Source organism: Dunckerocampus dactyliophorus, chromosome 1, assembly GCF_027744805.1.
Source record: "Dunckerocampus dactyliophorus isolate RoL2022-P2 chromosome 1, RoL_Ddac_1.1, whole genome shotgun sequence".
Lineage (NCBI taxonomy): Eukaryota > Metazoa > Chordata > Actinopteri > Syngnathiformes > Syngnathidae > Dunckerocampus > Dunckerocampus dactyliophorus.
This window is the reverse complement of record NC_072819.1, coordinates 9531545-9556816: the sequence shown is the minus strand read 5'-3', so window position 1 is coordinate 9556816 and position 25272 is coordinate 9531545. Positions and strand designations below refer to the sequence as shown.

General features: G+C 41.5%; 1 protein-coding gene across 14 annotated transcripts in view; it reads right to left on the bottom strand.

Annotated features, from left to right (window-relative positions):
• Positions 1 to 25272, bottom strand: part of dmd (dystrophin) — a 235406-nt gene that overhangs the window by 16117 nt on the left and 194017 nt on the right. For 8 of the 14 annotated variants that reach the window (XM_054772711.1, XM_054772719.1, XM_054772691.1 and 5 more), the window contains 9 exons: positions 23935 to 23995; positions 20211 to 20246; positions 9871 to 9932; positions 9489 to 9563; positions 7781 to 7982; positions 7610 to 7695; positions 4369 to 4526; positions 2773 to 2939; positions 1066 to 1177 (listed from right to left, as the gene is read on the bottom strand). In XM_054772711.1, the coding sequence (XP_054628686.1) occupies positions 1066 to 1177; positions 2773 to 2939; positions 4369 to 4526; positions 7610 to 7695; positions 7781 to 7982; positions 9489 to 9563; positions 9871 to 9932; positions 20211 to 20246; positions 23935 to 23995 (959 nt within the window). Of the gene's footprint in view, positions 1 to 1065; positions 1178 to 2772; positions 2940 to 4368; positions 4527 to 7609; positions 7696 to 7780; positions 7983 to 9488; positions 9564 to 9870; positions 9933 to 16251; positions 20135 to 20210; positions 20247 to 23934; positions 23996 to 25272 lie in introns of those variants that run through there. The other 6 variants (XM_054772736.1, XM_054772698.1, XM_054772728.1 and 3 more) reach the window with 4 other exon arrangements.

The following is a 25272-nucleotide window of genomic DNA, read 5'->3' as shown; positions in this document are numbered from 1 at the left end:
CTTCCGCCACTGCAGCCGTGTTTTTGTTTTTGAGTGTGGAAAAGTTAGCGCTAGCCCTTGCGTTCGTTTCTATGTGAAATCAGTGCGGCAGTAAGAAAGTTTGCGTAATGCTTAAAATGACCAAAATACAGCAAAATACTGTAAGTACGACATGTTATCATGAATGTACCTGTTACTACATGGTTACAGCATAAATTCAAAACCATAAAACCTTGCCTGAGGTTTTTGGAGGTGTTTTAATAGTTGGCTTTGTAGGTGGAATAGTTGTTTCCTCATTACGTACATCAATGAGCTGCCTCTGTTTGAATTCCCATATTATTTTGATTTTATCCTTTATCCTTTTTGATACACTATAACTTTTTCCCACCAACCTAATTTTCCAAAAATGTCACCTTTATTTTGTTTTGTTTGTTTCTCATAATGTTTTGACTTGAAAAAAAACCATCTTTTTTCTTTAATATTCTAAAATTACATTATTTTTCTTCATAATGTTGCGCTATTTTGGCATAATGTGGACTTTTTCACGTTAAAGTACAACTTTTTGTTCCTTAATATTTTGACTTTATTCCCATAATATTTTGATTTTATCCTCGTAATATTAGAACTTTGTCCCCACACAAATTTTCCAAAAATGTCAACTTTATTTTCTTTTGTTTGTTTCTCATAACATTATGACAAAAAAATCTTTTTTCTTTCATATTTCAACCTTATGCTACTAAAATGATGTTATTTTTTGTCATAATATTACAACTGACTTTTTCATGTATGATTGCAACTTTATTTCCTTTGTATTTTTACTTTAGTTGTAAAATTACTAGATTTTTTTTTCATTTTTGCCGCTGTTTTTTTTTCTTTCTAAGTTTTCTTTTTTAATTAAATATTTTAGAATGTGCCGTGGACCACAACTTGCCCCCGAGCCACACTTTGGACACTGCTTTAAGTGAAGTTGTGCAGATTTCAGTGGGAAGAGGGGGTAATTTCTTAACAGTGACAGTGAGGCTGGCATCTTCACTTGGCGTGTGTACTGTTTCTACAGAGTGTGAATGTAAATGTGGAAATTCATACCGGGGTGCAGTACTCCACCATAGGATACTGCATCTTGTGTCCCTTGGCAACACGACCGGAGAAAAAGCAGCTTTGGCAAATGTCATAGTTGAAATGTTTCAGACTGCGGTATCTGTGCACAGAGAGAGAGAACCAAGAAGAGAGAAGGTGAAAAAAGGGAGACCTAACTAAGCAGCATCAAGCAATCTATGGCTCATTAGAGCAGACTCGGGGAAGACTTTCAGGCTAGATCCAAAAAGAGATTTTACTGGCTGCCATTTTGGCTCTTAAATAAAATGTATCGTCTTGTGAAGAATGAATGCAGCTACACCCTCCTCGAATGAAAAGGATACACACGGTGTGTTATTTTAATAGGGTGATTGCACAATGGGCCTCGTGCTCTTTTTCTGAGCATTTTTCGATCTTTAATTTACCTTTGCTTTTCTTTGATGCACTGCGATCATTAAGAGTATTCCTTGTGCATGCTCTTGAGATACTTCATGAAGGGCAAAAAGTTAACTGAAAAGGACAAAAGTGACATCCTTCCTAAGTAGCCACGCAACAAGCTCTATTTTTCTTTTTGTACAGTACAATCATCCCTCATTTATCGCTGTTAATAGGTTCCAGACCCCACCGTGGTAAGTGAACTTCCACAAAGTAGGAATTATAAATCAAATATTTTAATAGTTAGAGCATAGAAAACCTGTTTACGACCTTTTAAATATGTTTTTTTTTTAACATTATTACATCCCTTTAGACATTAAATAACACCACTATAGTCACTTTTGCACTCAAAATAGTACCCAAAATAGTACATAACAAGTGAAAAGAAGACATATACGGCATAGATAAGACTCGTGCTCATGTGTGTTGCTGTAAATGAGTTCCAGTGCTAGAGGGAGCAGAGTGGCTGGCAGGCAGGCATGGAAGTAAACTGCTTAAATATGCATAGGGTTTTTTAATATTAAAAGGCCGTATTCAACCACAAAAGAGCATGATTTATTAATTCAGATATTTTTGAAAACAATGTTAGAGTGAAGCCATGAAATCTGAAGTGCAAAGTGGTGAGGGATTAATGTATTAATTGATGCGAGTGTGCAGCATGAAATGTCATTAAGCAAGGGCCGGCTGTAAAAAATAAAAAATATTCAAAATCATCCAAAGTCAAAACCGACAGCACACTCGTTCACCCGCAACATTTGTGTGTTTAATAAAGACGCGTGATCTAATTCATGCGATCACGCAAAGTGATTAATGACTGACACCACCTTGCACAAAGTAAATAATCACAACGACTTGAAATAAGATTTGAAATAATCCACAAAGACAGGGAAATTGCAGTAAAAATGCAGAATAGAAGAGATGGGACAAGCAAACTGGTCGTGGGGGTGGGGAACCTGGTGTGAGGATGCCCTTAAAGACCCAGATTTGTGTTCCATCGGGTAAAAAAAAATAGGTATGAACAGACATTTACGTAATTCTAGCACTAGCATGTGCAAAACCTCTAAAATCGAAACTTATTAAACAAACACTTTCAGGATTTTGTTTATGTTCTTCGTGCTATTTTTTTTTCCTACCAGGTGTGGCGTGCAAATGACTTTCAAAGTCATTTAAATTTTCATTACTGTACATTAAACATAAGCTGCTCAGCATGATAACGTGTTCAGTTGAGCACAATAGGATCCAATCCGCATGCACACATGTGCTGAGGAGACGCTCTGTGCTGACCTGAACCCGATGATGGGACACTCTTTGCAGATATTGCACTTGGCCTGGTGCTTGGCCGTCTCAGCGGCAGCCACACGGTGCAGCACGGGCAACCACACCATAGACTGAGGCTCCAGACGCATCCAGTCCAGGAACATGGCGGCCTCCAGCTCGGGTTTGTTGTTGGCCTGGCGGTCACAGGGTTAAAAAAACAGTCATCATATGTCCATTGTGTGCTCTGGTGATGAATGTTTATTTGAACATGAAGTAAAGGCTGGAAACTCATAAATGAAAAAAAGCAACAAGAAGACAAGATAAGACAAGAAGAATCTGTGGTTTTATTGCTTGACTGTATTTTTATTTTATATGTATTATTTTATACTATATACATCTATAATTATCAATTAATTATTTTATACATCATTTTTATTAATATTTAAAAAATATTTTAAACATTATTTCAAAATATTTTAGTATTAATTTTTTTTACTTTTGATTATTATACATTTTTCTTTTAGATTGTTAGCCACCGGAAGAAAGACAGTATACGACACAATTAACACAGCAGCTGCCATAAGTTGACAAAGTCACAAGTGAATGTGCAATACCGTCTCATTTCCTTGAGGTAATCCTTTTTTTCTTTGAGCACAATTATTTAAAAAAAAGCTGCTTTTACTGCCTCATTTGTATCTTAAACTTGCCATCAAGAGTGGTTCAGTCCATAATGGCTTGAGCTTCAGAACCGTGGCAGGCCGCCACAAATACTATTGGCAGTACCTGTTTGCCCTCGCTCATCAACACATTATAACGGGACTGTGTCAATGTAGCGTTGTTACAATTCCATACAGTAGTTGGCGGAATGGAGCATAACCCCACTTCTTCCTACACCTCATCTCTACCAGAGAATAAGATGATGCGGCAGACTTTGTCGCCATTGTGGTGAGCTTGAGTCGCACAGGAGCTAGTGAGAAGCAAACTTTGGCTTGAAGTACTGTTCATCAGCTTAGCAAAAACGTATTTATACTGCACAAAGGAACAGGAGGTCATTGACCCAAACACCCACCTCACTCACCTAACAACAGAAAGTTAACACATGTGCAACACACAATGCAACCTGATCTCCCTCCCCATCAAAATAAAAGCTGATGTGCGACCATGCAAATTGACACCACTAGCTACACACCGAAAGGCATACTGGGTAAACCGTAGCACATCTTACACTACATTTCGCGAGTAATCAGACCCCTCTAGATACTCTTTTTCAAAAAGGCCGCTAGCGACAAATCTTGAGACTTTTTCTGGTCGTATTGGACACTTTTGGAGACTGACATGAAAGCATGCATAGCTCTTCTCAACGAGCAGCAGGTCCTGCTGTGGGCCCCTTCTCATTTTTTTCTCATTAAAAATGACAAAAATATGCAGAAAGTAAGGTCAATTGCATTTTCTAAATATAATTGTTTTGCTCTGTTCACTTTTTTAACAAATTGTCCGCAGTGTCCATAAAGTAGATGTGTCATGGCCAATTATAGTGTGGGAAACACTGGTATACGAATCATAAATATGAAAGATTCTATCGAAATAAAGGGTGTCAAAGGGGACAAAGGGGACAACACTTACAAACTGGAAGCAACTTCGCACAGACGGCTCAATGTTGGAGCCGCCGAATGAGGCCACCTCACCAAGCTGCCGCGGGATCTGGATGGAATCGTGCAGCAAGAGGCCGAGGCGACGCTGGTCGCAGAAACCGGTCGCACTCGCAATCTGCCTGAACAAGACTGTACAAAGAGAATAGAAAGAGTTTATTCCTCATTTTGTACATCAAATGGTTCGTTTGCAGGGCACATATTTAGCCTGGACAATTGAAGAAAGGTTCTGGAGGGGTCGAGAGGGAGAATTTACCAACGTGATGTTGCTGTGACAACATCACTGTTTCTCAAACTAAAAGAACATGAAGCATTTTTAGACAGGGGAGTGTTTGCTTTTCACAACAAACAGTATACAGTTGGCCTTGCCAAATTAGTATTTAATCCCCATGATGATTTTAGTTTGCCCCCTTACAAAAATATGAACTGGCCTCAATTTTTATGGTAAAAAACGTGGTTTAATAGTTGGTGGAGAAAGCCTTGTTGGCAAGCACAGTCGTCAAATGTTTCTTGTAGTTGCTCACCAGGGTTGCACACATCTCAGGAGGTATTTTGGTCAGAGAAACATCCCCAAAGTAGAATGTTTCCACCTCCATATTTAACAGTAGGGATGGTGTTGTTGGACCCAGTCACCATTTCTCTGCCTCCAAACACATCCAGATGCCAAAGAGCTCCACTGTGGTGTCATGTGACCACATCACATTCTCCCAAGCCTTCTGTGAGTCACTCAGGTGTTGACTATACAACATTCAGACGGGTCTGTACATGTGTCTTCTTGAGCAGGGGGACCTTGCGGGCACTGCAGGATCTCAACCCATTAAAGCAAAATGTCTTTCTAATTGCTGGGTTTCACATGATGTCACGTCCGGTTGTTGTCGGCCCCGCCTCAAAGAGATGGGGGACAAACAAATGTACTCGGAACTTGAAGTCATGTAAAATCAGAGCACCAATGCACATTCATGCTCTGTTCTCACAAATACGTATTTTGGAAAACACTATTGCTAACATAGTCCATCATAATGGGAAAAAAGTTCATGAAACAACTAAAAAACGCAGAGAAGCCATCTTTCCCAGTGTTTGCTAACCCTGTCGCTCTCATCGAGTGGAGCCGAGTATGGACATGTTCCAGTTTACAGTGAGTAACAAAAAGCACAATTTATACTAGAATCAAAGTTAAAACATTGTTGGAACTCAAAAATATCAAATGCAGAAATAATTGCCTCATAACAGAAAACTATAGATTTCCATCCATCTTCCACCGCTTATCCGAGATCGGGTCGCGGGGGCAGCAGCCTAAGCAGAGAGGCCCAGATTTTCCTCTCCCCGGCCAATTCGACCAGCTCCTCCCGGCGGATCCCGAGGTGTTCCCAGGCCAGTTGGGAGACATAGTCTCTCCAACATGTCCTGGGTCTTTCCCGAGGCCTTCTACCGGTCAGACTTGCCCTGAACACCTCCCAAGGGAGGCGTCCCGGAGGCATCCTGACGAGATGCCCAAGCCACCTTATCTGGCTCCTCTCAATGCGGAGGAGTAGCGGTTCTACTCAGAGTCTCTCCCGGATGACAGTGCTTCTCACCTTATCTCCAAGGGAGAGCCCTGCCACCCTACGGAGAAATCGCTTGTACCCGCGATCTTGTTCTTTCGGACACTACGATTACCATAAAACTATAGATTTGTCATGTCCAAATACCGCATACAATGCTCCAACTGTATAAGCGCCCAATTAGTAAAACATCGTAAATATACCGCCAAGATTACAAAGCCTGCTCTGTCGCAAGAAAACAAAACGGAAAAGTAACATAAAAGAGGGGAAAAGTCTACATATTGGAAGTTGTGAAGTGATCGCATTATTGACACATGCCTGCATCTGCCAGGGGCTCCACGTACGCACCTCGGCCTGCCTCACTGCCCCTGGCCTCTCTCCACCCGGATTTTCCCAAATTCACAGGAAGTGACACGAACTGCCTCTATGTCACATGGTTGAAACCCAGCAATGCTTTTCTTGCTGACTCTGCTCCCAACGTCCTTGACCTCATCTACCAGCTCCTCCCTTGTCATTCTGGGTTGCTCCCTCACCTTTCTCACAATTGTGAACACAACTGTGCAGGTCTACAGCTTGACCCCTTGACAGCTCTTTGGTCTTGCCCATGTTGGTGCAGGTTTGAATAGCACTTGTGTGACAGGTGTCTAGGTGTCTTTTATCCACATGATGAGTTGAAATTAGGAGTACTCATTTGCGTGCTTCATGAATGCCTAACCGCTCTGTGGAGGTCAGAATGCTTGACAGCTGGCAAATACTTAAAAACTACCATACCTACCATAAATATTATTGATTGTTAATTTTTTCAGAAAGGGGTACATTTACAAAACCAACAAGGGACCAAACACATATTCATATATATACAGTATAATATTTATATTATACTATAAACCAGAGATTCTCAACCGGTGGGTCGGTACCCAAAAGGGGGTCACAGATCCATCCTGGGTGAGTCAGACAGTTAGTCAAAAATTACATTAAAATACGTAATATACAAAATCGAGGTAAAACAGAGTAATATTTTAGTCATCATCCTCCACTGTGGGACAAAAATGTTTTACCGCCTCCCCAGATTTGAAATACTATTAAGAAACTGATAATATGTATTTATTTAACTGTACTGTACAAACTGAACTGGAAACTGAAACCAGCAAAATGCAACAAAATGGAGAGCAGCAAAGCATACAAGCGTATTCAAGAGTCACGTTGCATGCCGAGTATGACAAATTCATACATGTTGGCAGGTCTGCACTAATATTGAAAATTCTCTTTGCCTCTCACACCCCCCCTTTCCCCAGAGAGTTCACCTCCACTGTTTGAGCAGCACTGGTTTACCTTAAAGTGGATCGCGACTAAATGATTGTTCCAGGTTAAGACCATTAGAGAACACCCGCTATAAACTATACACGCAAAAAGGTCAAACACAAAATAGTGGACAGGAGCCCATGCTTAGAAGTGATGCCATTATCACAACATCATAGCTTTTACTAAGCAGCTAATCAGATTGCTCTGATGTCATATCTACACAGCTCCAGAGGGCAAATTTGCATAGCATCTCAAGATGAAAATGGATAATTCTGGGTTTTTTTGGCTTGGCAAGGGCATCTCTCAAATTTTACAAGCGTTCTATGGGAATTGTAATGTACAGTATTGATAAGGTGTGCATGTGTGTCTTACATCTGTATTTATCCTCCAGGTGAGCCTTGCAGAGTGAGACAATTCCAGTTTTGAATGACAAGGTGCGGATCTTTCCAGTGCGGGCGCTGTCAAACAAATCATGAACACAAGACAAGTTGGAGCCCGGCTTGAAAAAGGCACATGGTACCTTAACGCTGCGTCTCCACCTACGTGTCGTAGACATTGAGCAACCAGTTGAGGCACATGTCGACGCAGAGCGGGACGCTGACCAGATGGGCGTGACTCTGCTCCAGCCGCTGATACAGGCTGCTCAGACAGGCCACCAGCTGGGAGATGTCGAGCAGCTGCTCGTTTTGCTTCAAGCCGTGCTGGTCGAACACCTCGCACGCCGTCGGCATGCTTAGCAGGTCCACTGGACACAAAGAGACAAGAGACAAGAGGATGTGACAACGGCGAGTTCATCCGCTGCAAGTTGGAATCTCAAGGATGCACAAGGGCAATGGTGAGAGGGCAAACCTCACTCATTGGATCAATGAAGCTGCACATTACTCATTGTTAACTTGCACGTGTTTATATCAGTGTATTGATGATCAGCATTATCTCCGCCAGCGCACACGTGCACACACACACGCACTTACATCCATGTGGAGGAGTGATTGCATTAATTAAATGACAGCTGGAACTTTTTGTGTACTAATTTTGAGTAGGAAGTTTTAGAGTTTGCTTTCCATTATGAAAGATTGTCAAATATAACTGTGGAGGAACAATTGCAATACAGTTGAAGATGTTTTTCGTGTGCATGAGTACGCTCTGTATCGGTGTATCAGTTATTAGCGAAATCCCGTCAACGCACTCGCACATAAACTCACTATATATACACATGCGCACACACAAACACTCCATGCCAGTTCTGTCTCTATCTGGTTGCGTTTACAATTTATTATCTACGCTTTGTATTGCATGTGGACGAGCAATCGCACATCTGGATTTCGACTGTGGACTAATTTGGAGTCTTTCCACTGCTTTCTATTATGAAAGTTTGTCAAACATAACTGTGGAGGAGCAATTGGAATACATTCAGCAGCTTGCGGTAGAAGTGATAGCATTAATTGACGTTTCTTTTGTCTTTACTTTTGTCATGTTTTTGACTTGATGGATTATTTTCTGTCTTTCTGTTAGTTAGGAAAGTCAATTAGGAAAGTCTCTCGTCCAGTGGACAGGGCCAGTATGCGAGAGACTTGGAGAGAGAAAAACAGGAGACAAAAAAACGCTTGGACGCACAGACGAAGAACACTTGAGTTATGAGATGCAAACCTCAGTGACGTATAGATGAGGGCACTCTACATGCATGCCGTCTATAACTCGTCAGTTTGTATGAGCTTTGTGTGCTTGTGTGGATCTGTATGGATCTCCAGGTATCCTTGCCTCCTGTGTTTCTATGTGTCAAGCCAGCAATTACCAATAATGTTAGTCAGTAATGTTATGTTGAGACCACAGGAAGTACTGTCAGAACAGGAAGTCAAAAAGAAACAAGGAACTCTCCCAGTGCTAACATGTGTGAGTCTATATTATGTGGATATCATGTCTTATTTCCTCTTATTATGTCTACTATATTGGCTAATACAAGTTTAAAGGTGACTAAAGGGGTGTTATTTCATGTCTAGAAGGGTTCTAATAATGTTAAAAAATATATATATTTAGAAGGTTGTAACCATGTTCTCTATGCTCTAACTACAAAAACATTCCATTTATAAATCAGGGCTCCTATTCTTATCACGGTCGGGTCTGGAAAAAATTAACCAGACACGCACACGCACGCATCCTTCATGTACGGTAACTTTAGAGGAGCAATCGCACCAACTCCAACCACGAGTGTGCCAAAAGAAAATGGATGGAAAGATGATAATAAAGCACTTACAGCACAAAGCTTTCTGCAGGCGTCTGAGTTTCATTGCTGTCCGGTAGGCTGAAAAACGAACGTTGTTCAGGTCGGCTGGAAAAGAAATGAGAGTCAGGAGGGATACATTGGTCTATTTGACAGAACTAGAACTGCACCACCTGGAATGAACACGGCCACCACAGGTACCTCAATCCATCGGCACATTTGCATGACAATTACCTAGCAAAAACCTTTTTGATAAAGTAACATAAACATGCTAATTATTAATATGAGGGGATGTCCTTTTGCCCACCCTCTTGCTCATTACATGCACATGCTTGTTCTCTGCATGTGCATGTGCATGTTCACAAAGACAAGTGATTCCCACAAAACGAAAAAAAGAGTCTTGTTAATGTCTTACCCAGAGACTGGTACAGTTCCGCCATCTTGGGATGATCCCAGCATGTCGTCTGGGTCTGGTGGCTGTTTGAAGAGAAGGAAACAGAAGATGGTTCGTTTCTATCTAGCAATCTCACTTGCTTAAAGGTTTTTATGGCGACATGAAAGCAGCATTTCCCCACACACATTGCAGTAAAGTATGGCATGTCATGTTCCGTTGAGTCTCAAAAAACAAAAACGGATACTTTGGCAGGCTGTGATTGAGGGACCAACTGTTGTGGTACATAGAGCTGCAACAATTAATCTATTGTCCAATTAATTAACAACATTTTTGGTATTCGATTAATCGTTTTTGGACTTTACAATGTACATATCCTCTATTAGTCTCTCAAATGTGAATATTTTTTAGTCATCCATGAAAGCAAACCTATTATCTTTGTGTTGTAAGCAAAACAATTTCACATACATCAGCTTTGACTTCGGAAAACAGTGATGGACATTTTTGCCTCTTTTCTGACATGATGCAGACCAAGCCACTAACTTTGTGTTTGGTTCATACCAATTTCATCCGTCTAGGGCACATGTGTCAAACTCGTGCCCTGGAGGGCCGAGACGCTGCAGGTTTTCTCTCCAACCAGTTTCTTCAGCAGGTGATTTCATTGATGAGCTCCTTCCCTCAAACTGAAGGTGTTGATCGTTAAAATCACCTGCTTTAGTGACTGGCTGGAAAGAAAACCTGCAGTGTCTCGGCCCTCCATGGCACGAGTTTGACACCCCTGGTCTAGGGGCTAACCAATACATCGATTACAGTGTTCCCTCGCTACAGCACAGTTCACCTTTTGCAGATTCGCAGTTTTGCTGACTTTTGTTTAAAGGGGACCTATTATACTAATTTTCGGGCCTTTGTATTGAGTTCTGGACTCCTATAGAGCAGCTATACATGATAACCCACACAGAAAGCTTTCCAGACTCTACTCCTCTTCCTGCAGTGTTTCCTGCCTCCCGCCCAAACGGTCTGTGTAATTTACTCCCCCCCCCCGCCGAGCCCGCTCCACTGTGATTGGTCACACTCCCAAGCGCTCCCGAGGACTTACGAACAGCTGCTGAACCCCTTTTGTCCGATTACTTCCACAAAATAAACACAGTTAGGACACTGACAAATTGTTACTTACAGCCTGCTGACTCTTCAACACGACCAAGTAATGGTGGAAAGGCGTCGCACTTCATCAACAGTTTGGCGGATAGTCCAGCTTCATATTGGCCCATGTTCACAAACAGTTACAGTTAATCCATGTGATCGGTATTGGTATCGGCCGATCTCACTCATGGATGATCGGTATTGGAATCGGCAGCATAAAACCCTGATCAAAGCATCCCTACATTTTACATGTATTTACTGAACTAAAGCACCCAAAATGTACAAGAAAAAATAGTTTGGGATTTACAATTTCGACTTTGAAGTATCAAAAATTGATCACCCAAGAGTGTAAACTTTCGGCTAGTGTTTCCTTTACTACTTATAGGGATTCAAATAATTTCCTCCCTCCTTGAATCTATACAACCTACTCCACATGTTTGCATTCAATCAAAAACACGGCCAAAACACGATGGTAAGAAATGCCCAAATGTCCAATAAAATATTACTTTTCTGCAAAACTTAAAGCTCGCTTCTCCGTCCATCTTCGTCACCCAGGCTCACGCACCTTTGTAAACAAACCCCCACTCTGCTTCGTACCAATGCCTCGTCTTCTTGGCCGCTGGTGTGACGCAGTACCTTGGACTACCCCAGCGACCTGTACAGTATATCACTGGAAAGCCAAGAGCCTCTACATTCAGAAACCAATTATGGAATTGTTATTTTGTTTATGGTTGCAACTGACAATTATGTCCTTAGTCCATTAATCTGAAGCTTGTTGTTTCGATTAATCGGTTAGGTCCTGATTGGGCCGCGTCAATATGAACCAGCAGTGAGTGGTTTGGTCTGCAACATAACAGGAAAGTCAAAGCTGATGTGTGTGAATATTTTCATAGATAACATAAAAAAATAAAAAATAAAAATCACGTCTGAGAGGCTGAAATCAAAGGATATTTACATTTTTAAATTAAAAACGATTAATCAAATACCAAAAAAGTTGTGAATTCACTGGATAATCAGTAATTGTTGCAACTCTAATTTTGATTGCACAAACGGTTCAAGACGTATTGTAGTTAAAAATAGCACTGAAAATGCTGTCATTAGAGACATAGTTTGCTCATGCCTGGTCTAGATTTGCCGATGGGCAACAACACGATTGGAACGAGTGCAACGCTAAGCACATCCTATTTCAAATGAAACTTTCTTATTGTACTAATCAGCTTGTTCACAGTTTTGCTTTTGCACATCAAAACTCTCTCATGCCTCAGTTTCCTTAAAGAACACTGATTGGTCCAGTTGAGCATCATCTTTGTTTGGAATACGTTGGCCCATTTTCTCTTCTGTATCTTTGAACATGTCGAGCTGAGCTTTGCAGTTAACCTTCGTCTGGGCATCACTTCAAAATAATAATCCATACGCTGCCTTGTTTTGCAGCAGGTCCCCCCGCACTTCAGCTCAAGAGCAGAGGGCTCCCGAGGTACTCGAAATTCACAGGCTGTGCAAAAGTAGTCCAGTCAGTCAGCTCATCGTTGGTTTTGAGAGACGCTTGTACACAGCCACGTAACAATTGTGCAGAACTGAACGGCACAGGAATTTGTTCAATTTCCCCTAACTACCCTAATTGTTACATATTAGCATGCACACCTGACAAGCACTGGCAAAATATGGTTGCCTGCAGTTAAGCCACACCCGAGCAGATGTCTCACTCACATGAATCACAGAACAACAAAAACCTCAGAAGGCGCTTTGAAAGCCAACTTTCTTTCTGCCAAGAAAAGGCACAGCGGCCCACGGACGACTCGATGCATTGGTGACGCATCGTTGGTTGTCAAGATGTGGCAAAGCAGCTGCCTTGCCCAAAGGCAAGAACAAGATCCTTGCCCACCTTTCCTCAATGCAAACAAACCCCAGATCAAGATCAACTAAGATCAAGATCAGTGTTTCTCCCACACCCGTACCCCAAGCAGGTCGTTAATTCATCAAATTTAACAGAAGTAATTTAAGGAAACCTTTCAAAAAAAGCAGGTCTATACATTTTTTATTACACTCTCTCATCTCATTTTTATGACATCATGTCATTTCTGTTGCTGCATAGTCATGTTAACTATCTTCCATGCAGAGGAGCAATTGCACGAATGAAACAGCACGTCCTAATTCTGACTTTGAGGTTTTTTTTCTTTCTTTCTAATACTTTCCATTATGACAGTAATGGACAATTTATGACAATTTGTAAAGCTAGGTGAATACACATCTGCGAGTTTAAATATCACGTGTGGAGTACCCCAGGAGTCAATATTGGGACCAAAACTATGAATAATATGTACTGCACAAGATGTGGAACGGATGGGGAATAGGATTAAATAAGCTTTGCATCTTCCTACTCCTTTTTGACATGTGGAACTGTGATATGATTTATGAGATATATTCCTTTGTAACCTTCATGCATGTTCACATAAAATGAAACCAAACCAAACAATTTGTGAAATGCAACTGTGGAGGAGCAATTGTAAAACATAGAGGTGTCCTGATGCAATATTGATATCAATCTGATATCAGAAATTTTTAACGGCCTGCACCTAAAATCTCCAATATCAGCACTCCAATACACAGCACCTGGGGACTTCTATCTAGCAGCGCCGGATCCAGCATGCAGACACCACGTGTGATCACAACAGTGCCAACGAGGAAGGAGCAGGATAGCGTAAGAACATCCGCAAAACGTGACAAAAGTAAGTTTTTCCTCATACCTACTGTTGTGACTATTGTTCTCTATTAGTGATATAACTTGATATAGCCTTTTTTTTAACATTCCTCACTACAACATAAGTAAGAACGTATGTACAGTATGACCTGTGCTGATTTTGTTTGAGATACAATATACAAGGCAGCAATATTGGTACCGGTAAGTGAAAAAAGTTGTATCCGGACACCCTAGCTACACAGTCAGCTACGCTGTGCGCTTCCATATTGTGTCAGTGTTCGATAGTCCAAATAACACCCCCAGCCCCCCAACACACAAGTATACACCCCAACTGTAACTGTGGAGGAGCAATTGCACTACAGGCGCACTACAGTCGGCTAGTCAAACCCCTGCCCCCAACCCCCAAAGCTGTGAGCCTGTAGTTGTTTTCCTCCTCGGGATCAATTCCATCTGCTGCCACCATGACCCCAAGAAGTGGAAGCGTAGATGCATAAAAAAAGCTACTGACTCACTCTAAGCAAGAATATTGTGATTCACGATTGCACCATTAGTCCGCCATAGAGGCGGGCTTATACGTAGAAGAACGTGCTGATGGTCGACTGATGAAAGTGCACACATGCAACAGGGATCTGGTTTCCAATCACGTCGTTTTCTTGTGTTAATCCGACTTTTGAGGCGTTTACATGCATTTTAAAAACACGTCTACAACTGAGTTCATGCATTAAGTGTTTTTTCAGTGCATGTAAACATAGTGAAAATAAGAATTGGTTCTCAAATTAATAGTGAAATACAGGCTAAATTTAATGTGAATCGATGACCTCACTCATTAACGGTTTTATACATGATGGGGTCAAATCTCATCTATTGACTTGCGTACTTACACGTAGCCTTTTGAGTGCATAAGTACATAAAGACTAAAACATGCTACCGCGACACCCTCCAATCCTTCTGGCGGAGCTTCACGCACACCTCCAAAAAATTCTAACCTCGGACCGCAGAGCGTGATTCTTTTTTCTTTAGTTCATCACTTCCTTTTTTTTCTTTCCGCCAAAGCTAAAGAAGCATTGGTGCTAATGGTGGAGCGCCTCAGCAACATGGATTTGCTCCAGCTCTGATAATGACCTGCATGTTGCTTCCATCGCCATTGCTCTCGACAACTACACGGAAAGCCAAATAGCTGGTCACCAAGAGTTCTGATTGCTCCCTTTCAGGAAAACACTGCCCCTAGCGTTTTGGTAGAGAACCGCAAGTCACACGCTAAAACAGCAAAGCGCTATAAACAGGATCAAGACGCTAGCGCAGTGACTACAGTGTAGCATGAAGAAGACTTTAGCCTTTCGAGTGCATAAGTACAACAAAATGCAGTGTACTGTCAGTACCCGGATGTTGCACTCAAAACGGCCAAAATGGTGATGAACACTTATGCCCTCAATAGCTGCTATCTTGGCTACATAGCAGAAAGGGAAGCACTAATTTGAGTGGTTCCCATTCACAATTTAAATGGAGAGAAGAAGAAGAACAAATATTGCGCTCGTCTTTTCCGGCAAGTGCGCAACGACAGTAATGCGCTTTCAAAATGAGCACATTCAGGAACAAAGTACACAGTGTATATAGCACACTCTCTGAAGTGTACTGACGAAAGTACTCCATTTGAGAAAGAGCCTGAGTTTTCTTATACTTAAACTATGTTTGGGCTTCGAATGAACACAGAAACACACACGCACGCAAACACATCTCCAATGCAAATATTAAGCTATGTTTGGGCTTCGAATGAACACGCGCGCGCGCGCACACACATCTCCAATGCAAATATTCTGCGCCATCCATCCATCCCGCACTGATACAACTCAAGGGGTTTCACGGCACAAGCACGCGCTTCTGGGGTTGCTCGAGACTGCGGATGAGCGTCAACTCACGCACCGTGACGTGCGCTGTTTTCGGCCCCGGACAACGAGAACCGCACACCGGACCAGGGGCATCCACAGTTACATGCGACACGCACACGCACACGAACTGTGGCGTGTGGAGGAATGCAACACGCACTGATGCATCAGCCTGCAGAACGGGGCGATGCAGCGCGCGTGCACCAAACAACAACAATAAAAAAATCCCCCCCAGCCAAAACACACACACACACACACACAAAAATACACACAAGCCGAAGCCGGTTGTTGCCTTTAAAGCACAATAGCCTTATACTATTGTGCTCGAACACGACAGCGATCGTTCTTCGAAAGACGAGGAAATGCACTAGCCAGCTATCAAAAATGGGAAAGGGGGTCGTTTAAGCCGAAACCCGCAGATCGCGTCTGCTTCCCTCAACCCTCGCCATGGAAGCATGCATCTTCTTTCATGCTCTCTGTGTAAGCCTGACATTGCATACATTACATTATTATTATGCTAAATCCCTTTAGTAGTGTGCAATAAGAGAAGCACCCTGATTTTTCCCACGTTCTAAATGTTACGTGAATCCATCTTTGTCACATTTTGAAAGACCCTCACAAACGCTAACACGACCACCATTAATATTAATAATAATAGTAAAAACCACCAATCCCAGCACTCACTTTCGAAGCTGCTCCCGCATTGTCGCTCTCCGATCCGGCTGAACCGAGCCGATGTCCACCGAAATCCCTTCCGCGGTCCGACTCGGCGTCTTAACGAGCACCGGGACAACCGTGCTGGAGCTTGTCAGTGCTTTGCAGAGGCTGGGTCCCGCGTCAAGTCACCCGCGATTACAACAAAGGACACTTCCGCTCATCTCTTTTCAAAATAACTGTTATCTTCGTATTCACAAACGATTGCAAATCAAATGACCCTCTTGCAAATAGCACACACACACACACACACACACACACACGCGGATGAAGTACATGTAGCTAATTATTAAAGGTATATTACAAAAGAAATATTACACATTAATCACAAAGTACACCGCATTTACGTTTTTACATTAAAACATTTTTTTCTGTAGATGCGCTCAGAAACATCTCGATATTCCATTTGTAATTTCAGAGGACACTACCAAGACAGACCCCAATGCAGAGAGAAGTAGTGCGTTTCAGCCTAACATTTATTTTGACACATAACGTCCCACTTCCGGAATAGGTCGCGTTCAGCCGACCGCTTGACTCCACTAAGGAGGAGCTCCCCTTCCCCCATACTGCTGTTTGCTGAAAGGAAAGCAGTAAGAGACGCTCCCAAAAAGCTTGCAGGTTTTTCCGTGGAGGAGGTAGGGAAGGAGAAAGAATGATAGATAGATGGGACAAACCTGAGAGTAAAATAATGAGATGTCTTAAAAAAAATCCACCAGCACTAACAACCTGTCATTTATTGGCCAAGCATGAACTTTTACACACACAGTTGCTCTTTTTACCTGTTCGTGTGTATGTGGATGTGTTTCATTATATTCCTCACCCATTAATTCATTTTTTTGGTCCTTCCACCATGTTTTTTCATGACAATTTTATTGCAAAGTAAATTCTATTCAAACAAATGTAACCTTTTCTGTGTTAATGTCAATGCTATAAATTCCATCTGTACCTTGAACAATGTACATCATGTTCAGACAACCACCACCACCACCAAATTGTGAACAAAAATAAAAACTAAAGCGTGGAGCATTGTAACTGTCCTTGCTCATTGTCAGACTTTCTGGTTCATAAAGGAGGACGATGGACAGACGGACAGCGATGTTATGGCTGTTTGTCAATCGGTGGACTGCCGTACTTACACATTATAGTGCATACGTGTGTTCGCACTTTGAAGTAGTGCAAACTGTAGTGTACTGTCAGTACCAGGTTGTTGCACTCAAAACTTTCAAAATGCTGAGTCTGCAGTTATAGACACTTGATGGACGCACCACCCTCAACAATATGTCCTTGATGATGGTGTGTTTGTGTGCATGAGCCACAGTGTTGAGGGTATTGATAAATCACTGGTGTGTGCAATTTCTGTAAAAAAAAAAAAAAGAAAAATACACTTCTGATCAAAATTTTAAGACCAGTTAAAAAATTGCAAGAATCATTTAAGAATCATTGCAAGAATCATTTCATTTAGCACTGTTGGATCTTACGGAGGTTCCTTAGTAGAGCTTCAAAATGCAAAACAAAAAAGAAATGGGAGTGAGATAAAAAAAAAAAAACAGGAGGCTAGTGGGAATGTTGCTCCAGGTGGTGAAGATAGTTTCACGGAGGGCATCCACTGTCTGGAACTGATGCCCATCTTTGTAAACTTCCCTTGCCATTCATCCCTAAATGTTCTCAGTTGGATTTAGATCAGGGGAACACGCAGGATGTCCCAAAAGAGTGAGTTTATTTCTCTGCAAGATTTTTTTTTGTTAGGCAGGCGTTGTGAACTGCAGCGTTGTCCTGTTGAAAAAGCCAGTCATTACCACACAGACGAGGGCCTTCAGTCATGAGGGATGCCCCCTGCAACATCTCCACATAGCCAGTTGCCGTTTGACGCCCCTGCACAACCTGAAGCTCCAATGTTTCATTTAAGGAAAATGTAACCCAGACCATGATGGCGCGCTCTCCACTGTATGTGTGGAAAACATCTGAGGTAGGATCTCCTTGTCATGCCAGTAACATTGGAAGCCATCAGGATCATCAACGTTACATTTTTTCTCATCAAGAAAACTTTCTTCCACCTTTCAATGTCTCATGTTTGGTGCTCTCGTGCAAGGAGATAAATACTTCATTCATCTCCAAAGGAAATTCAATTCCAAACGGGCAATTTTGTGAAGGAGACAAGGCCTTTGAAGTTGTTTTTTCTATTTAAAAGCCTTCTCTTGCAGATACCGTCTGATGGTTATTGGACTGCACTCAGCCTCAGTAACATCCTTCATTTAGCCTGAGGATGGTCCCGTGTTTTGATGGACAGCCAACTGGATCTTTTTGGGTTTTGGATTTTTGGGTTTACCACTTGAATTTTTTGTTCCATAACTCTCAGGATCCTTGAAGAATTTCAGATCTGTCTTATTGCATCTAGCCTCAAGCAGTAATGGCTTTGCTTATGCAGCTCAACAATCCAACCACTTTCAAAGAGAGAATGCTTTTTGCCTTTTCCATCAAGAGATCATGACAGTGTGAATACCTGACAGAAAATGACATTGAATCCACATTTTTGCCAAGATTTGGGCTTTTAAATCAGCTGATGAACAGTCTATTTTACTTTAATGCTTGTTTGCAATAAATTGCTTACTGAAAACATTTTTTGTCTCACTCCCACTTCTTATTATTGCATTTTGAAGCTCTACGTAGAACCTCCTTAAAGGAAAACTGCACTTTTTTTTTTTTTAATTTTGCCCATCATCCAGAGAAAAACAGCTAGCATGTGGGAGCTAACAATGTACCTAACAGGACACACCTACAGTATTTTGACTATAAAGCCCTAAAAAAAACCTACCAAAAAATACCAACAATGTTCTATTTACAGTGGTGGGAAAAAGTGTTTGCCCCCTTCCTGATTTATTATTTTTTGGCATGTTTGTCATATTTAAATGTTTCAGATCATCAAACAAATTTAAATATTAGTCAATGACAACACAACTGAACACAAAATGCAGTTTTTAAATGAAACCTTTTATTATTAAGGGAGGGAAATAACTGAGATCAATTGAGATCTATCAGTGTGGAAAAGGTTATAAAGCCATTTCTAAAGCTTTGGGACTCCAGGGAACCACAGTGAGAGCCATTATCCTCAAATTGCGAAAACATGGAACAGTGGTGAACCTTCCCAGGAGTGGCTAGATAGACTGTGTTGTGATATCGTGTGCTATGTGCTCCATGTATCACAATCAATATCATGGTGACTTACTCGATGGACAGTTGTCCGTCTGGTCCAGCTGGTCTGGAGTGTCTTTTCCAGTTTATTTTGGGTAGGTGGAGAAAAGTTTCTTCCAAAAACATGCGTGTTATGTGAATTGTCCATAGGTATGAATGTGAGTGTGAATCTTTGTTTGTCTATCCATATGTGCGATTGGCTGGCAACCAGTCCAGGGTGTACCTGGACTGGACACTTCTCGCCCGAAGTCAGCTGGGATAGGCTCCAGCATACCCACGACCCTAGTGAGGATAAGCGGCATAGAAAATCGATGGATGGATGGAAAAAAGTTTCTATAACTGCAGGGTTTGTTAGTTAACAATTCTTACTTCACTGTGATGCAGCTCTTGGAGCAATATCCTGCATGGTCGCAGCATGTATATTAAATGATAAAACGTTGTTGGAGGTTTTTTTTAGAAGGCTTTAGAGTCAAAATACTGTTAGTGTGTCCCGTGACGTGCATTGTTAGCGCCATCATGCTAACTGTTTTTCTCTCTTTAGAACACACAGAAAAGGGAAAGACATGCTCATGTTTCACATAAGGATTGTGGATGATGGGCAAATTTCCCAAAAAGTGCAGTTTTCCTTTAAAATCCCACAGCCCAAAATGTAAATTCTTGCAATTGGTCTTAAAATTTTGATCAGGAGTGTATGTTGATTTGGCAGACTTTTTCCAAAGTGTGCTTGTGTGCTGACTCACAGTGTCTTGGTCATCTGGTCAGGTCCAGTTTTTTCTCTGCATGTGGAAATAAAAAACCTGTCACTTTACTTTCCCTCCTGCCATGCAACTTTCCTGTTAAACCTTCATCTTTGCGTTGTTTCCAGTGAATTAGTCCTGGCTGTTGCTCTGTTAAACCAGGCACGGCAAAGCTGCGAGAAACCGATGACACGAAGCACAGCACTTCTTCAACTTGTGGAAGAAGCAGGAAGTTATCCAGCTCAGAATGGGAGGCGGGGTGCCAACTTGATAACCATTAACTAAACAATAAGCTCATGATGTAGAAAAAATGTTGACCACACAATGCAATGTTAATGCAGTGCTGATTTGGACACTTACGTCAATATCATTCAGCAAAACATGCTCAGAAAAGAAATGTATTCTTAGAGAACGTGACAGTGGCTGTGTCTCAAATGGAGTACTTCCGTCAGTACACTTTCATAAATATACTGTGTACACTGTGTACTTAGAACCAGAGTGTGTGAATTTTGACAGTGTAGTGCTGTCCCAAATCCATTACTGTCGTTGTACACTTACCAGAAATGATGATTACTATATTTATCGGCTTCTCTCCTTTTTAATTGTCAATTGCAACCACTCGAGTTAGTCCCTTCCTTTCCGCTATGTAGTCAAGATGGCAACTGACTATTGTGGGTGGTAAGTGTCCATCACTGTGCACTCATCTTTTTGGCTGTTTTCAGTGCAACATTAGGGTACAGCATTTTGCCATACTTTTCAGTTTGAACACACTTCTGCACTCAAAAGACTAAGGCTGTGTCTCAAATTGAATACTTCTGTAAACTTCAATGAATATTGTGTACACTGTGTATTTAGTTCTGAGGGCGTAAATTTTCACAGAGAAGTACCCATATTGATTACTCTTGTTGACGATCTCAAGATTCTTCTCTCCTTTTTAATTGTGAATTGCAACCACTCAAGTTTGTCCCTCTTCTTCCACTACATAGTAGGTGGTCTATCACTGTGCACTCACCATTTTGGCTGTGATGAGTGCAACATCAGGGTACTGACTGCAGTGCATTTTGCCGTACTTCTCAGTGTGAACACATTGTGTCCAAGTACGGAAGTGTGTGAATTGAGACACAGCCAATGTGTTTTAAAAGTTCCTTTCAATGAAAAACGCGCAGCTCTTAGTGGTGAGTGTGCTACAGCAAGAACTTTTGTCACTGCCATTAGAAACACAAACCACACAGATTAGCAGGAATTCTTTTACCTCAGTAAAAAGTTCCTGGTAATCATATTTCCCCGAATAGCTTGTAGAAAAAGGGCTCATGTTCTTTTCATGGAAATGGTATAGCTTATTTTCAACATTGTTACATATTACATTGTACCAGGTTCACAATTTTGGAATAGAAAATAGTAAATATTAATATTTAAAATTAATGGATTTATATTTAAGATTAAAGGATTTTAACAACGGATTGTTCATCCTAAAAACAGTGAGACAGCGATATGTTTGGCAATTAAAAACCTGTTTGACATGCACAAAAGCATCAATGCATATGGTGTATCCAAGTTTTAATTTAAATTAAATGTATTAATTTCTGGCCCATTGAAAGGTGAATGAAAGTTAAGGTGGGATGTCTGCGGAACATACAGTATCTCTCCCAAAACACAAGAAGACAAAGCTCAAGCATAGATAGCTAAATGGATGGAGAAATGGATCAATAAATTCAATAGATAGATAGGTGGATGTATAGATTGCTAGATGGGTAGATGGATGGGTGGATCAATAGATACAATATATACATGGATGGGTGGATAGATGGATAGATTGACACAGTAGAAAATAGATGATGGATGGACAATGACACATGGACAGATGATGGATGAGTGGGTGGATGGATGGCTAGACAGATGGATTGCTAGATGAATAGATGGCTAAATGGATGGATGGGTAGATGGATGGGTGGGTGGATAGACGGATAGGTGGATGGCTGGACAGATTGATACAACTGATAGATGGAAGACGGACAGATGTACAGATAATGGATGGATAATAGATAGATGAATGGATGGGCATATTGACAGTAGATAAATGAGCGATGGACAGATGGACTGATGGGTGGGAGGATGGATGGGTGGGTCGATAGCTAAACAGATGAATGAATGGATGCATAGATAAATGAATAGATGGATGGCTAGACGGGTGGGTGGATGGTTGGGTGATGATAGATGGATGGCGAGATGGATGGGTAGATAAATGAATGGATGCGCAGTTTGACTTTAGATAAATGGATGGTGGACAGATGGATTGATGGGTGGGTTGAAGGACGGGTGGGTAGATAGCTAGAGAGATAATGGATGAATAGATGGATGAATGGGTGGATAGATAGATGAATATGTGGATGATAGATGAGTGGGTGGATGGTTGGATGATGACAGATGGAGGGATAGATGGATGGATGGATAGATGAATCAATGAATGGATGTACGGGTAGGTAGATAGTATTTGCTCCGCTGTTGTTTTTGTATGTTTACCCTCTCACAGAGATATAAAGTTTTATAGTTATATTTATTTAACAAAAAGACAGAATATAAAAAACACCCAGAAAAAAAATTAAATAAAGGTTATACACAAATTTGTATTTGATCGAGGGAAATGTAGTACTAGTAATAGTTTACTTTTTGGTGGAGAAAGTCTTGTTGGCAAGCACAGAGGTCAGACCTTAGTTGCTCACCAGGGTTGCACACATCTCATGTGGGATTTTGCTCAGAATGTTTCCACCTCCATGTTTGACAGTAGGGATGGTGTCGTTGGACTCATACTCACAATTTCTCTGCCTCCAAACACATCCCGTCCACTTGATGCCAAAGAGCGCCATTTTGGTGTCATGGCACCACATCACATTTTCCAAGCCTTGTGTGAGCCATTCAGGTGTTGACTGGCAAACACAGTATGTTATCCATTCCAGCCTTGTGCAGGTCTGCAATCTTTCCGGTCTTGCCCATGGCAGTAGAGAGGTTTGAATGTAAGAGAGTGTTTGCGTGACAGGTGTCTTTTATCCACATAATGAGTTTAGATTAGGAAAACTTTCCTAAAGGGGCCGACTCATTGATGTGTTTCATGGACACGTAACCATCCTGTGGGGGTCAAAATGCTTGCTGGTTGGTAGGGGATCAAATACGCATTTCCCTCAATCAATAACAAATGAATGTATAGCCTTTATTTAATGTTATTTTTAGATTCCGCATCTCTCTGTTACAATAAACCTACCAAAAATATGGATTTTTCATACTTTTGCAAAGGGGTAAACTTCCAACATAAACAAGGGATTAAATACTTCTTTGACCCACTGTTATGTGCAACCTTTCTGCTTTCAAAAGCAGCTGTTTTCAACACAAAAACCCAAAGTGTCCCTTTCAAAAACTGCAACGTTGAGACCAATGTTTGGTTTTTCATGGAAAATGAAGAGCCAGTTTTGATTAGTGCTCTCCAATTGGCTGTTTACATGCCGTAAGTAGTAAATGGACTCATATTTGACACTATTAGTGTAAAGTCTACAGCCAAGGGAACAGCACCTTATCTTATCGTCATCACTTTAAATTAACATTTAATTGGCGAGTGTCATGAACAAAAGCTGTCGCAAACTCAACTACTTACATGAAGCAAGCCAAACTGAACTAGGCAGTCATTTTGTAGACAATTAAGTTTTTTTTTTTAGAATGGTGGAATAGGACTACTTACTTAATGTAGTAGGGTACGTTGTTTGGGGAGACACCCTGCTCGAAAGGGCTCTCAACGGATCCTGCAGAGACAGAGGGTGGGGGCTGGCTCAGATACAGTCTGCAAAGTTTTCTGCCAGTAAGATTTAACAGTACATTGGAGCCCGTTGAAATCGCCATCATTGTCATTGCTTTGTTTCTCCTTGGACTCTTGTACCTGTGTGTTCGATAAACCCTGTTTCCATCTCTGTTTGCAGTGACTCTCCTTTTGTGCACATTCCTGTTTCCACCTCCCATGGTGAGTTTTGTGTTTAGCTTTCCTTTTACTTTGGTCTTTTTTTATTTTTTGTGTTGTGCCGCTTCATTTGAGCAGACCTTTTGCTCATGAAAGACTTGATTGATTCAACAACAGCCACCATGTCCTCATCCTGGGGTAACGCTCAATCAAAACTCAGCAAAACATAACAGAGGCTTTGAGAGCCGGTAATAAACCCGTAAAAACAGACTTATGAACCTTCCTGTAAGCCTCGGCTAAGTTAAAACAAGTTGCTGTCGGCGGAATTGTGCCTCTGTGGTAACATTCTTGGACTTGACAACCAGAATGCACTTGTAAACACAACCTTTTACAGTGTGAAGAATGGGGGCTGTTATTGCTCTCTCCTCAAGTGCTATTGTTTGGGCTGTCAAAGTCAACGCAGGACCTTAGACGTGGCCCGGGAATTGGAGAAAAGAGATCGACTAATGGCAAATTTCTCTCGGGCTGCCAAAGTTAACGCGTTAATAACGAGTTAACGGGAATTCCCTTTAACACCACTATTTTCTCTGTCGTGCGATTAACGTGCGGACGTCCTGTTTGATCCCCATCCCACACTGTAGTTTGAGAAAACGTAGCGGTGTTGCAGTTAATGTTGAGCCACAAGCAGGAACAAATATTGAACAGAAATGGACAAAGAAAGGTGTATTTTCAATGGTAAGTTTAGCTTCAAAGCCCTGGCAGATGGCTGTGCATCTACTGTGGCTGTGAGTTGAGTTGTCACCGGAGCACGTTGAGTCTCAAATGCCACTTGCTGGGCTCAGCTGAAGAAACTGAAGAATCTTGAGAATGTGCTGGAGCACTGTAGGCATTTTTTATTGTCATTTATACAGTGGTACCTTGGCATACGAGTGTCCCAACTAACGAGTGCTTTTTAGAGAGCCGACTCTCGACTGCAAGCTAAAATTTGGGTTACGAGCTGCTAGACAGACAGCTATTTGGAAGGCTTGTGTCACCTTAGTATGTGGGGACAAAGGCGGAAGCGAGTGGGCTTGCAAGGGAATTTATTGTTATTATTATTTATCACAGATGAATTCGCATTTGTCC